General features: G+C 38.1%; 4 protein-coding genes across 4 annotated transcripts; 3 read left to right on the plus strand and 1 right to left on the minus strand.

Moving 5' to 3' along the window:
- Positions 1 to 455: 455 nt before the first annotated feature.
- On the minus strand, positions 456 to 2465 carry LOC140058136 (uncharacterized). Its single transcript, XM_072103692.1, has one exon. The coding sequence runs from the start codon at positions 2463 to 2465 to the stop codon at positions 456 to 458; it is 2010 nt and encodes a 669-aa protein (XP_071959793.1).
- A 3165-nt stretch (positions 2466 to 5630) lies between these two features.
- On the plus strand, positions 5631 to 6194 carry LOC140058137 (uncharacterized). The gene has a single exon (XM_072103693.1). The coding sequence runs from the start codon at positions 5631 to 5633 to the stop codon at positions 6192 to 6194; it is 564 nt and encodes a 187-aa protein (XP_071959794.1).
- Positions 6195 to 6237: 43 nt separating this feature from the next.
- LOC140058138 (uncharacterized) lies at positions 6238 to 7773 on the plus strand. The gene has a single exon (XM_072103694.1). It carries the CDS (start codon positions 6238 to 6240, stop codon positions 7771 to 7773), a length of 1536 nt encoding a protein of 511 aa, XP_071959795.1.
- A 467-nt stretch (positions 7774 to 8240) lies between these two features.
- LOC140058139 (uncharacterized) lies at positions 8241 to 8780 on the plus strand. Its single transcript, XM_072103695.1, has one exon. The coding sequence runs from the start codon at positions 8241 to 8243 to the stop codon at positions 8778 to 8780; it is 540 nt and encodes a 179-aa protein (XP_071959796.1).
- The last annotated feature ends 6747 nt before the right edge of the window (positions 8781 to 15527 follow it).

Consider the following 15527-nt stretch of genomic DNA (forward strand, 5'->3'; position numbering starts at 1 on the left):
ACTCTTCCAAATTTCTCCATGGTATATTTTGGGGGGTGGTTTTGTAGGCAAGTACGAAGGAAGTGTTTCCAATCTGAGTGGTGGAAGCTGGCAACATACTCTTGAGAAATGTTCATTAATTTGTTCAGCCTGTTCTTCAACAGATTCACCATAATTATTTAATTTAACATTGTCTGACTTATTGTTATATCCTGTAATGTTTTTAATTGTTTTATTCCATTTACCGGGTTGTGCATTTTTTAGTCCTTCTATATTATCCTTATAATGTTTCTCTTTAGCTTTGTTAATTTCATACTTTACTTTGTTTCTTAGGCTTCGCCATAAATTTATATTATTAGATCTATATGCCTTTTGTCGCTCATCAATCAATTTATGTATGCGATAGTTCATCCACGGCTTTTCATTATTTCGTCGTCGAATTACTTTTTGCGGAAAATGTTCTTCGTATTTTTGTTTTAGAACATCTTTTCCACATCAGCAATTATGGCAACTTCTTCTTCCCTGAAACGGAGTAGCACCCCCAATAGGTTGCTAGTCAGGTTTGGTCCGGGTAACAAAACATCATTAAGAGCTACTCCCTGATATCTTGCTCCACAGACGAAAACCACTCTTAATTTCCCAGGTTTCTGGGGATTGTAAACGCCATGGTGAGGGATATACCATTTGTGTCCATCTTGTATAATTTCGTCAGGTGGTACTCTCTCTGCATATCCCTTGGTTAGCAATTCATCCATGTAGTTGATGTATTCCATTGCATATGGTTTATCTGCCTTCAGACGACGACATAATGACTCTAGTCGTTTGACTGCTTGTAGTCTGTTGTCAGGCATGACCACTTCATTGCGTCTAAAGGGAAGGCTAATTGTAAAGTGATTGTCGGGTCCCTTCACTATGCTTTCGTTTAATTTCCTGAGGAATAATTTATCTTCAACAGAATGGTTTTGTGTAAGATCCAAACCACTTTCTGGGAAGTCAATCTCGGTGCTCCTTTTTACTAACTTCTCCAACGTGTCGTAAGTAGACTTTTCTACATTTCTTCCAACGATGTTTGCTGGGTATGGGTGACTACTTTCGTGGTTACCAATCAAGTTCCAAACGATCCACCTCAGGTTAGTTCTGGTTGCATGGGGAGCGTCGATAGGTCCTGTTTTTACTTCCAGAGGTGTATAAGCACTTGCTACACCCATGCCTATCAGTAGACCCACTTCTTTACCCTTATCTATCTGGGGTATTTGTACGCCTTGTAAATGTGGCCACTTGTCGATGTCCGATTGTTTAGGAAAGTGTGCCTTCTGAATAGGTAAGTTGCTCTTAGTATATGCAGTGTGTATAACAGTTTCCATATTTCTGTTGTCTAGGGAAGTTACCTTTAGTCCCTTTACCGCCTTTGTTGTTAATCGGTACGTAGACCCCATCGTGTCAATGGTGATACATTCATTCCTTCCACCAACGCCAAGTTGTTTTACGAGTGCCTCTGAGCAAAACGAAATGGTGCTCCCTGGATCTAGAAAGGCGTATGTTTCTACTTGGTGTGAGCATCCAACGCTTACGCGAACTGGGATCACCGCCAAGGCACATTCTCCTTGATTTATCTTGGCACACGCAGCTTGCAGTTGGTTAGGCTGCTTATCGTTATTCTTGTTTGTCGTTTCAGTGTTGACAACTGGGTCTTGGTGGAGCGTGGTTGGGTGCCTCCTCTTACATTTGGTGCACGTGTGGCGACTGTTGCAATGTTTAGCCAAGTGACCAGTAGTTAAGCAGCCGTAGCATAATCTGTGTTCTTTAATGTAGGTTAGTTTCTCTGGTCTTTGCAGGTTGTCGAATTTCCTACATTCTTCTATTCTGTGTGCGCCTTTACTGCAGTAAAGACAGTCTCTTTGTACTTCAACTGCAGCATAAGCTCCCTTTGGTCTATGTGGTGGTTTGCGCTGAGATACCTTTTCGTCTTTAATGTTCCCAAACGTAGGATTACTAAGAATCCTGGACTGTTTTTCTACGAATAGTACAAAGTCGTCAAATTGTACCCTTCTGGTTTCTTGAATAAGGTCTGTTTTGGTCCTCCATTTGTCTCTCATGCGGTAAGGCAGTTTCAACGTGAGGGTCTGTATGCTACTTGTATGATTTAATTCTTGTAAATGATCGAGACTGGAAATGGAGTTCTTACATTCGATAAGTAGTAATGAGTATCTGGACAAAGAATCTTTATCCTCTGCCTTTATCTCAGGAAAGTCCTTTAATGATGTAATATAGGCATCCGCCAATCTGAATGGATTACCGTATTTATCTATTAGCGCCTGCTTCGCTTGTCTAAAGCCTTTTCCAGGATCCATAGCTAAATAGCTCTTGACCAGATTATTCACCTCACCAGTTGTATATTGTTCTAAGTAGTACAGTTTGTCTCTCTCGCTGCGAACCTTGCCTTCCACCTCGTGCTCAAAGGCTCTCTTAAATCGTCCATAATCCATTGGGTTGCCGTCGAATTTTGTAAGTCCCCTTTTAGGTAGACTTGTTTGTATCAACCATTGGGACAGTACTTCTCCCTGTTTTTCAATCAAATTCTGTAGTAGTATATTATGGTCTGTTCAACGGCTGGAGTAGGTGTAATCGGGTAAGGTGCAGAGCTTATTTCGGGTTTAGGTGTAACTGTGGTCTGATCTGTAGTTGGGTTTGCCCTTGGAAACCATGGTGTTGCATTAGGTGATAGTGTAGGTGGTACTGGTTCTAAGACAGGCTGTACCGCTTCGTTTAATGAGTCAAGGTATTGACTAACCTTATCGACCGCATCAGTATTTGGTACCTGAGGTGTATCGTCAGCCGTAATGGAGAATCGTTCTAGCTCTTTGTCCAAGGAATCTGAGCGGGCTTGTGCTACGGCTAACTTACCCTCTTCTTCTATTTGTTCAAGTTCTAATCTTTTCTGTAAGGTCTTCTTATTATATTGAGCTCTCACCTTAGCAACCGCCAATTCAGCTCTTGCTTCTGCTGCTGATATCTCTAATTGGCTACTTCTAGTCGAACTCTGTGTGCTTGACATTGTCAAGTTTCGAAATGTTAACAGGTGTACAGGATAAGTCAGGCAGATAACAACAATCACGATGCTCAGTAATAAATCTATCAAAGTATCTTTATTCTTTTTTCTTTCTTTCTTTAATTTGAGTATGGTCGAGGATTGAGAGGTTTCTAAACAATGATAAAAACAATGACAAACGTAATTAGCCTAAACTGAGGAATCGAGCTGATCCCTGTTGTCATGGCAACCGTAACTAGCTGAACAGCGTGTGCTCCATGCATCCATGCACCGAGTGGTGGCTAGGCTAAATTGACCAACGTCAACTATATAGGCCTACTATAATACAATATTATGATCGCTGACGGTAGCTTATGCTACTCAGCCTATAAACGTTAACAATATAAAGATTTAACAAACAATAATATGTCGGCATAACGCCATCAACAAGTTATATAATGAGATCATTCTCAATTTCAATACTGAAGAACAGAGAGACGACAAGCCGTCACCATGATGAACCGCTAGTCGTTAATTAAAGTTAAATTAACACAGGCCTAGTGATCAATTATTACAATCAGAAAAAACGTACCGAAACTTCTGAATCTTCCTAGTACACTTGAAATCTTCCTTTATCTATTAACAATATTATCTTAAAGTATCTATCTAGTTTCCCTATGAAACTATACTTTAAACTACACTTTGGATGTTTAGTTCCCCTATAGAACTACGAAACCATCTTTAACACATGGGTTTTTTTTGCCATCCTCCTCCGATCATTTCGAAGATTATCGCTAGAGGGCTAATCTAAAATAATTATCTAGCGCCCTCATCTATATGTATCTTATGAACTTTACATAACTCATAAGCTGACAAAACAGCATTTTTAACCGCATCATAGCTTTCAAATTGATCATCAGCCAAAGCAGAAAATACCTCTTGGGCTTTACCCACAAGAGCAGTTTGTAACAACACAGTCCAGTGTCTAGCAGGCCACTTTAATCTATTAGCAATTTTCTCAAAAGCTAAAAAATATGTCTCTACCTCGTCCTCATTAAACTTGGGAACCCATTTAATATTCTGAGTAATCTCTGAATCATTAGGTGTAGAAACCCGTGTGGTGTGACCCATTTGGTTAGCTAATTCTAATTTCCTTAACTCAAATTCATGTTTTTCTTTTTCCATTTCTCTTTGAGTTTGCATCTCTAGAATCTCTATTTTTCTTCTTTCAAAACCTCGACCTCATTCCCTGCAGTTTTTACTGATTCATGAGTAATTAAACCAACATGACTTCCAATCACATTTATCAAGTCATATTTATTCATGGAATCATTTATAGATGCTCCAACCCTAGTACCTAGGAGTCGCAAACGCTCCTCTGATAGCTGAGCTACCACCTCAATGGACATGCTATCCAAAAATTCCTCGTCAAAATCACTTTCTGACATAGTTTCTATTTGAAACAAACAAACAAAAACACAGGTTAAAATAATAACCAATATGACGATAATTAAGGCACCAGTAATAAATTACCTGCCAAGCCCACACAGTATTAACCCTACCGTGCGCCGTGGTCTCAATAACTAGACCCCTAAAATCAAAGCCAAACCGACGTCTAGTATCACAGGCAAGCCTACACAAGCCTAAAACAACAACATAGTGTACTGGCTCGACGACCGCCAAACCCCGTTCGTTATAAAACGCCTCTAAACCTAAAACGACCAGCTTAGAATAAACAACTAAAATTACCATCAGTTCGATCTACAACTACAATTCCGTACTTTGTTCTCGGATGACCCCCCAATTTGTTACGGGCTCGCTCGTTAGGCTGAAACCAACAATAAGAACATATCAAAACACGTTGTAGTTGTCGTCCATCTTTTTTCATCTCTTCACTTTACTCTAGAGGGCTCACTTCCATGTGACAAACCCATCACAGCAGCATATCATTTATATCAGATGAGCTACTTCACAAAACAGGAGCAGAGGGAAAACGGGCCAAACTAAGTATTGACACAATGGGAAATAAACATACTATGACCACACAAATCATAAAAGGATTGATGATCAGCAGACTAGATGGTCAAGGGAAGGTGGAGTTACCAGTTGCCTATACTAAAAACAGACTTCCGATTTCTAGCAGACATATCCCAACCAATGAAGATATCGCAAAATGGCCACACCTAAAAAACACAACAGCAACGAATATTGACACTGGAATTGGCCTTTTAATTGGAAACACCGTAGCTGAAGCGTATTGCCCACTAGCAACCATTACTGGACCACCTAATGCACCACATGCTACTGTACTAGAACTAGGTTGGGCTGGTTTATATGGAATTTGGTTAGAGAAGGCAATGACACAGGCCAGAGTCAACCAGCCAACAGAATTGACGTTATCAGTATTACACAATTAGAAGAAAACCAACGTTTAGAGAAACTAGTGAGAACGGCCACTGAACTAGATTTTCCTGAAAGAGGACTCGTTCATGCAAAACAACCGTCGAGAGAGGATAAGTTGTTCGTTTCAAAGGTCAACAATAGCATCCGTCTCATTAATGGACACTACCACATCGATCTGCCATTTAGAGAAGAAACGCCAATACTTCCTAATAATAGGTTTATGGCAGTTAAGAGACTGGAATGCTTGAAAAACAAACTGCGTCGAAACCAGGAGTTCCAACACGACTACCAAGAGTTTATGAGAGAACTTATACAGAAAGGATTTGCTGAGAAGGTAGACAATATCGAACCGACGATAGGAAAGACCTGGTACATACCACATCATGGAGTATATAACCCACACAAACCAGGGAAGATACGTGTTGTCTTCGATTGTGCAGCCAAATTTCAGGGAACATCTCTCAACAATCTATTACTCCCAGGATCTAATATGACAAACAGTTTAGTAGGAGTCTTACTGAGGTTTCGAGAAGACCCAGTCGCTATAATGGCCGACATTGAGGCCATGTTTCACCAAGTGAAGGTGCCAGTGAAAGATAGAGACTATATGAGATTTTTCTGGTGGCCAGAAGGAGATGTCAACCAGCAGCCAGTGGAGTGTAGAATGACAGCACATTTGTTTGGAGCAGCGTCTTCTCCTGCTCGCGCCAATATGGCTTTAAGACAAACAGCTTTAGACAATAGACCAAGTACAGAAGACGAAGTCACGCAACTTCTATATTGATGACTGCTTGAAGTCAGTTGGATCAACATCTGATGGTATAAATATGGTAAAAAACCTTAAGGAACTCTGTGCAAAAGGCGGGTTTAATCTAGCTAAATGGACCAGTAACAGACGAGACGTCATCAACTCTGTTCCAGTAGAGAACAGATCAAAGGAACTACAAGCCCTAGCATTTAAGGAAGAAGGAATTCCAAGCGAAAGGGCACTTGGAGTGCAATGGGACCCAAGTAGTGACTGTCTATGTTATCAGCTTTTGAGTATTACAGAGCAGCCATGTACCCGAAGGGGCATATTATCTACAATAAGCTCGGTGTTTGATCCTATGGGACTGGCATCGCCCGTGATGTTAACACCTAAGATTCTTCTTCAAGAACTAATCAAGAAAGGCAGGAATTGGGATAATTCAGTTGAGGGAAATGAATTACGTAGGTGGAAACGCTGGCTAGAGAGCTTACCTCTAGTTGAGGAATTGCGTGTGCCCAGGTTTGTTACATGTAAACTTAGAACCGACCAAGAACTTCACGTGTTTGCGGACGCAAGCGAAAATGGTTATGGAGTTGCTATATATGTGCGGTCGCAGGTAGGAGAAACGATCGACAGTAACATACTTTATGGACGATCAAGAGTGGCACCTCTTAAGAAGATGACGATTCCCAGACTAGAATTAACCGCTGCAACTCTAGCAGTTAAATGTGCAAGTCTAGTTCAAGAAGAAGTTGACACCACATTCAAAAGAGTAATATTCTGGACCGATAGCATGCTAGTTCTAAACTACATAAGAAACAACAAAACAAGATTTAGCACCTTTGTAGCAAATAGGTTATCAATCATTCACGAAGGAAGTGAGTGCGAGCAGTGGAGACACGTGGATACTGCAAATAATCCTGCAGACATAGCTTCACGAGGTATGCACTTAAGCAAGAAGGTGGAGGTTGAAATGTGGCTAAAGGGGCCGGTGTTCTTAAGAAACAAAGAAGACAAGTGGCCAAAGGGAAACCTAGGAATGGCTTTGCTGTCAATAAGTGACCCAGACGTAAAATATGCAGCAGCAGCAACAGTTAATTCATGTGATTATATTGAATCATTGTTTGGAAGATTTTCTAGTTGGAGCCGGTTAAAGGTGTTTGTCGCTTGGATGCTTAGAGTCAAGGGTAATTTAATGCAACGTTGCAAAACCCGTACACCACCAAAGGGAAGAGTAAGAAGGATTGAGCCAATAACAAGCTCAGAGCTTGATGTCGCTGAGACAGAAATAATAAGATATCTGCAGTCGGAAGCTTCAAAACAACCTATGGGCAATGACACATCTAAGTTGGACCCCTTTAAGGATGAAAAGGGAATCATCAGAGTCGGTGGAAGAATAGCAGGAGCATCTATACCATTAGAAGCTAAACACCCAATATTGCTTTCAAAAACATCCATAGTTGCTGGTATAATAATCAATGATATTCACCAACGCATCGGTCATGTAGGAAGGAATGCCGCACTAGCAAGATTCAGAGAGAAGTATTGGGTGACAAGAGCACTTAAGTTGACAAAGAGTATTCTCTCAAGGTGTGTTACTTGTCACCCAGTATAAAGATAAAACAAAAACAAACAAACTTGTCGTAGGTATAATTAATGGACGTTTGGAGACCCAGAAAATGTCTGAATTACCAAAGCAAAGATTAATGAGCGGAGAGAAGCCGTTTACCAGATCTGGAGTTGACTACTTTGGTCCAATAGAAATCAAAAGAGGAAGGGCAGTCTTAAAACGGTACGGAGTTGTGTTCACATGCTTCAATACACGAGCGATTCATCTAGAAATGGCTGATTCGCTAGATACGGACTCCTGCATAAATGCTGTAAGGCGATTTATTGCCAGACGAGGTGCTGTAAGATATGCTGTCGGACAACGGAACCAATTTAGTAGGAGCCGACAAGGAGCTAAGAAAGGGAATGAAGGAATGGAACAACACACAGATTCACACAGTATTAAGACGAGACGGAATAGATTGGAGATTTAATCCTCCAGCTGCCTCCCACCAAGGGGGAGTCTGGGAAAGAATGATCAGATCAATAAGAAAGGTGTTATATGGATTGTTAAGGGAGCAGACAATAAAACTAAATGATGAAGGTCTGAGGACATTGTTTTGTGAGGTGGAGGCGATTGTTAACGGACGGCCATTGACAATGCTGTCTGATGATCCTAAGGAAGATCGCCCACTTACGCCGAATCACCTGTTACTGGCACAAGCAGATTATATACCTGCTCCATGTATATTCAGTGAGGCAGATGTATATCGTAAGAGATGGAGACAGGCGCAATACCTGGTTAATGTATTCTGGGCAAGATGGAGGAAGGAGTATTTGGCGACATTGATGGAGCGTCAGAAATGGTTTAAAGAGCGTAGAACTGTGGATGTAGGAGACATTGTTATAATTGCGGAGAATTCCCCAAGAGGACAGTGGCGAATGGCAAGAGTGTTGGAAGTTTATAAGGATGCAAGAGGACTGGTGAGATCCGTTAAGCTGAGAACTGCAAGCGCTGAACTGGTACGGCCCATCACGAAGTTGGTTGTGATTCTGGAGGCAGAGAGTCAGTAGTTCAGATGCTGTTTAATAGATTGTTAAATTGTTGTTACATTAATTTATTTATTGTTAAATTGTTAACTATGTTTGCTAATGCCTTAAATCAGTATAGCATTAGAGGGGCCTGGATGTTTGGTCCCAAACTAGTTTATATTTAGAAAGGGCGCATTATTAAGAAAATGACGTCATTTTAGGACCATGTGAGGAGAGGATGTATGATCACAGCTAGTGACTTTAATTATAGGATATTGACATATATTGTTTAATTTTTGACATTTACCTGAATTGTTTATGTACTGCAGATAGCGGGTGACTTTGCTATTTTCGGTAAGCTGCATTCCGCTACATTTATTGATCAATAACTCATACAGATTTAATGTTATAAGGCCAAGTTCTATTGAGACGCCATTAATTTCGGTTATGTTACCTAGCTAGGCCTAGGCCTATATATATTGATGAGATATGGCTTTGGCCTGTTGTACCTTAATTTAATCATTTACTAAGTATTAGTATTAATAATTCATTGTTAAAGTTACTGCATTGCATTAAGCACCTGGATACTATAGTTATGATAATAATCTTCGCAAAACTTTATAGTTCATGTGATCATTTTAATTGATTTACGTATACAATGTCAATGGCATTTAGGTGTCGCGTCGTTGTAGGAGGAGTTAACCGCAAGGATTTGTTATTCGTTGCTATGACGACACGGTTTTGCATTTTTAATTAGTTTAAGGGATCGTCTTTTATATTGTTTGTTTTAACTTAAATACAAAACTTTTCAGTTTGACGCTTAAGGAGCCACATACTGTATATTGCTAGACATGCATTTATAGGTCATTGTTATGTTTTGTTTTAGTAATCTGGTTCACATTCAAGAAACAGGAATAAAGGAGCACCTTGGGTGTTGGACTTGAATAACGAATATCACTCGATTTATTTTTAGGGCAGTTACATCCCTCAAAGATATTGCTGCCATCCACAAGTCTAATGTCTGCATAACAACAATTACAACATAAGTTTAAAACATATCTTTACATGTATACTGCTATTAATCCTACTTGAATGTTAGTAATAGTAGTAGTGATAATATTATTCTGCCCTATACAAATAAGTAAATAAATAGTTTGCGGAAAATGTTTACTGAAGCTTAAAAATAAATTATTATTATTACTTAATTACTGCTTATCATCTTTAAATTATCAAGTGCGACAATTAGATAAAATAATAATCGTATATGATACTGTGCAACGAAAATGGAAGGGATATACGGCGATCAAAACCAGTCAAATCTTATAAAGTGTGACGTAACAATCGTATGTGATAATACGCAACGAAAAATGGAAGTGATATCCGGCGATGAAAACAGTCGAATCTTATAAAGTGTGACGTAACAATCGTATGTGATAATACACATACAAAATGGAAGCGATGTCCGGCGATCAAAACCAGTCAAATCTTATAAAGTGGGACGTAACAATCGTATGTGATAATACGCAACAAAAATGGAAGTGATATCCGGTGATGAAAACCTGCCGAATCTTATAAATTGTGACGTAACAATCGTATGTGATACTATGCATACAGAATGGAAGCGATGTCCGGCGATTACAATCAGTCAAATCTTATAAAGTGTGACGTAACAATCGTATGTGATAATACTCATACAAAATGGAAGCGATGTCTGGCGATCAAAACCAGTCAAATATTATAAAGTGCGACGTAACAATCGTGTGTGATAATACGCATACAAAATGGAAGCGATGTCCGGCGATCAAAACCAGTCAAATCTTATAAAGTGGGACGTAACAATCGTATGTTATAATACGCAACAAAAATGGAAGTGATATCCGGCGATGGAAACCTGCCGAATCTTATAAATTGTGACGTAACAATCGTATGTGATACTATGCATACAGAATGGAAGCGATGTCCGGCGATTACAATCAGTCAAATCTTATAAAGTGTGACGTAACAATCGTATGTGATAATACTCATACAAAATGGAAGTGATGTCTGGCGATCAAAACCAGTCAAATATTATAAAGTGCGACGTAACAATCGTATGTTATAATACGCAACAAAAATGGAAGTGATATCCGGCGATGGAAACCTGCCGAATCTTATAAATTGTGACGTAACAATCGTATGTGATACTATGCATACAGAATGGAAGCGATGTCCGGCGATTACAATCAGTCAAATCTTATAAAGTGTGACGTAACAATCGTATGTGATAATACTCATACAAAATGGAAGCGATGTCCGGCGATCAAAACCAGTCAAATCTTATAAAGTGGGACGTAACAATCGTATGTTATAATACGCAACAAAAATGGAAGTGATATCCGGCGATGGAAACCTGCCGAATCTTATAAATTGTGACGTAAAAATCGTATGTGATACTATGCATACAGAATGGAAGCGATGTCCGGCGATTACAATCAGTCAAATCTTATAAAGTGCGACGTAACAATCGTATGTGATAATACTCATACAAAATGGAAGCGATGTCTGGCGATCAAAACCAGTCAAATCTAATAAAGTGCGACGTAACAATCGTATGTGATAATACTCATACAAAATGGAAGCGATGTCTGGCGATCAAAACCAGTCAAATTTTATAAAGTGCGACGTAACAATCGTAGGTGATAATACGCAACGAAAATGGAAGTGATGTCCGGCGATCAAAACCAGTCAAATCTTATAAAGTGTGACGTAACAATCGTATGTGATAATACGCAACGAAAATGGAAGTAATGTCCGGTGATCAAAACCAGTCAAATCTTATAAAATGTGACGTAGCAATCGTATGCGATAATACGCAACGAAAATAGAAGCGATGTCCGTCGATCAAAACTAGTCAAATCTTATAATGTTTGACGTAACAATCTTATGTGATAATACGCAACAAAAATGGAAGCGATGTCCGTGATCAAAACCAGCCGAATCTTATAAAGTGTGACGTAACAATCGTATGTGATAATACGCAACGAAAATGGAAGCGATGTCTGGCGATCAATACCAGTCAAATCTTATAAAGTGCGACGTAACAATCGTATGTGATAATACGCAACGAAAATGGAAGCGATGTCCGGCGATCAAAAACAGCCAAATCTTATAAAGTGTGACGTAACAATTGTATGTGATAATACGCAACGAAAAATGGAAGTGATGTCTGGCGATCAAAACCAGTCAAATATTATAAAGTGCGACGTAACAATCGTATGTGATAATACGCATACAAAATGGAAGCGATGTCCGGCGATCAAAACCAGTCAAATCTTATAAAGTGGGACGTAACAATCGTATGTTATAATACGCAACAAAAATGGATGTGATATCCGGCGATGGAAACCTGCCGAATCTTATAAATTGTGACGTAACAATCGTATGTGATACTATGCATACAGAATGGAAGCGATGTCCGGCGATTACAATCAGTCAAATCTTATAAAGTGCGACGTAACAATCGTATGTGATAATACTCATACAAAATGGAAGCGATGTCTGGCGATCAAAACCAGTCAAATCTTATAAAGTGTGACGTAACAATCGTATGTGATAATACGCATACAAAATGGAAGCGATGTCTGGCGATCAAAACCAGTCAAATCTTATAAAGTGCGACGTAACAATCGTATGTGATTAATACTCATACAAAATGGAAGCGATGTCTGGCGATCAAAACCAGTCAAATCTTATAAAGTGCGACGTAACAATCGTAGGTGATAATACGCAACGAAAATGGAAGTGATGTCCGGCGATCAAAACCAGTCAAATCTTATAAAGTGTGACGTAACAATCGTATGTGATAATACGCAACAAAAATGGAAGTAATGTCCGGCGATCAAAACCAGTAAAATCTTATAAAATGTGACGTAGCAATCGTATAATTGAATGTTTTGGATAAAATGTTTTGAATGAAATGTTTTAAAATGAATGTTTTGAATGTAGTGTTTTAAATGAAATGTTTTGAATTAAATGTTTTGAACGAAATGTTTTGAACGGAATGGTTTGAATGAAATGTTTTGAATGAAATGTTTTGAATGAAATGTTTGAATTGAATTGAAAAGTCAAACCTTTGGCGGCGCATGTCATTCTTACTCGCGACTTTTTTTCTCAATTTCATATCATTATATATGCCAAGTTGTTTGGAATGGCGTGCGTTTCTTGGCAGCTATTAGGATAAATTACGTTTATTTGCATATTTCCAAATCCATGTCTGTTTGGATTCTCTGTAAAGGATCCATATTGATGACAGCGTGGAAAGGAGATGACTAATGACAAATTTACTATTTTAGGTAATCAATAATTTGTATGTGAAATTAAAATTGAAACCTTATCTTTAAAAGTTTCTTGATAAAACAAATCTTATCGTCTTAAATGTAAGTCCGTTCCAATACTATTATATACCTTTAAATTATTAAGAAAATGTACCGAGGAAAATTATCTACATTATGGAAATGTGGAAGCATGGAGGACATATCTCACTTTATATTCAGTTGAGATGCATTGCAATGTATAAGAGAAGAACAAATAAAAACACAAGATTTAATTTAGAATAATGAGTTAGATGTATAGGAAATATTCTGCACCAATAACAATAATGTTAAAATGTTATATATTCTGGGAACTACAATAATACCTTAAGGTGTTTTGACAAATTTATAAAATGATTTAAAACTGCACAGCTCACAGACAGCTTATAAATGCAATATATAGGCCTAGTTTATGTTTTTCTTTTCAGTTGCTGCTCCCCAACATGAGCAACTTTTTCAAGCTCAGCGCGAATCGTTTCGGTTTGACGCTTGGCGCGCGTGTAAAGTGCTCAGTGTGAACCGGCCTTAAGTGTGTGGATGCATGGAAAGGTGAACAAAATAGTGCAAAATATTAGTTTATGAACAAATAGGAACAACTCTTGCAATTCAAATTTCACTATTTTTTCTTTAAAAGAAAAACTATTGACAACATTAACTAGAGAATTTTATTACACTATAATTAAGATAAAGCTAAAATGCATATTCGAATAATGAAAGTTCATATAAATTGATGTTCATAAAAATGTAAAATGTATTTAAATGAACTTACATCACACAATTCAACATATTATTTCTAAAATGTATAGTTCGAAACATTATTCATTTCAATAAAACTAGAATAATAAATGTTGTAAAATAGGGATGGTTAGACCTTATAACCACAAATTCTGAAAAGATCCATGATTAATATAATGCCCTACAATATTATAATATCTATTAAAAATGATAAATATTAAGAGATAAGTAATCATACCGGAATTTGAACCAACATCAGCACAACTAGAAATCGATAACTCCACCAATAATATTACCACTTTAAAGACAAACATCTTCTTACGCAATTCAGTACCGTGATGTGCGTAGTAAACTTTATCTCCCAAAGTCATTTCAACGTTTGACATAATAGTGTTTCTTTTAGTATTGTTGCAAAGAGTTTTAAATAATTAAGATAAATCAGTTCACCAGCTGTATTACTTTGCTTAGTGGTTGATATTAATATTTAATTGTTTTTGTTAAGTAATTACATATATAGATTGAAGATAAACAGTAATGAATGTGAATTTACTATTTGTACTATTGATTATTATCTAAGAAAGTGTATAGAAAGGTTTTTTAGAACAAAGGATAAATGCAATTATAGGTAACGTAATTGTTTAAGAATGTTTGCAAGAATTTAACATTCTAAATGAGAAAATGAATATAATGGGAATATAACAGGAGTATTAGTTAGACACTGGTAGTGTGCTAACCCTTATTTACTTATGTATTTTATGCATATAATGCATAATATATGCATATGTATGCACTTGCACTGATGAAGGGCTAGTGTTGCCCGAAAGCTCTGCTAACTTTTCTGGCTGTTTACTTTATCGTTTTGATTTAGCTTTTCGCTTTTTATTTTTGTATCTCCATTGAGATCCAGCCACTGATACCCACAACATTGTCATTTTTAGTCGCGTGGAAGCGACTCTATAGTTCACTATGTCGGTCGGTCGGTCTGTCTGTCTGTCTGTCTGTCGCTCTGTCTGTCGGTCTGTCTGTCGGTCTGTCTGTCGGTCTGTCTGTCTGTCTGTCTGTCGGTCCGGTATCACTATGCGTTTTATCGCTTTCTGACCTTATCTTGATATCAGTTTAATCTAGCTAGATCAATTTTTCACAGTATATTCCTTATGGCCAGGAATCAATGTGGTTATGTTTTCACGGTGCGCAATAAAAAATTACGCGGTCTACGCACGATTTAACGAAATCACGTTTGTAATCATATCTTCACAACCATGAATCACAATTAAATAAAATTTGGTACTCATAAATTTCAGGGCATAAATCATCATATGGCAATACAATTACGTGCGTAGCGCATGTAACGCATGCGTACGCGCGCTTAACATTTTCAAAATTTATTTTCGATGAAATAAGAGTACATTTCAGGCAATTTTAAGCGTTTACAAAATTGCCATGAGTGCGCATATTTTTGCGCGCGCATTGCGCGTTAAATGTTATTGCGCACTCTTTTTGCCCGATTTCTGTTTTCTTGACTTACTTTTCAACTCGAAATTACGTTATACGAGCACGTCGAAAGTGACAGGCTACGCACGTGTAAATTTAAAAAAAATAAATGTTTTTAAACATTTCAACATTTTTAAACATGTTCAGTAATTTCGGTCAGTATAGTTCACTATGTCGGTCGGTCGGTCTCTCTGTCTGTCTGTCTGTCGGTCTG

The sequence above is a fragment of the Antedon mediterranea genome, chromosome 9, assembly GCF_964355755.1.
Source record: "Antedon mediterranea chromosome 9, ecAntMedi1.1, whole genome shotgun sequence".
Classification (NCBI taxonomy): Eukaryota; Metazoa; Echinodermata; class Crinoidea; order Comatulida; family Antedonidae; genus Antedon; species Antedon mediterranea.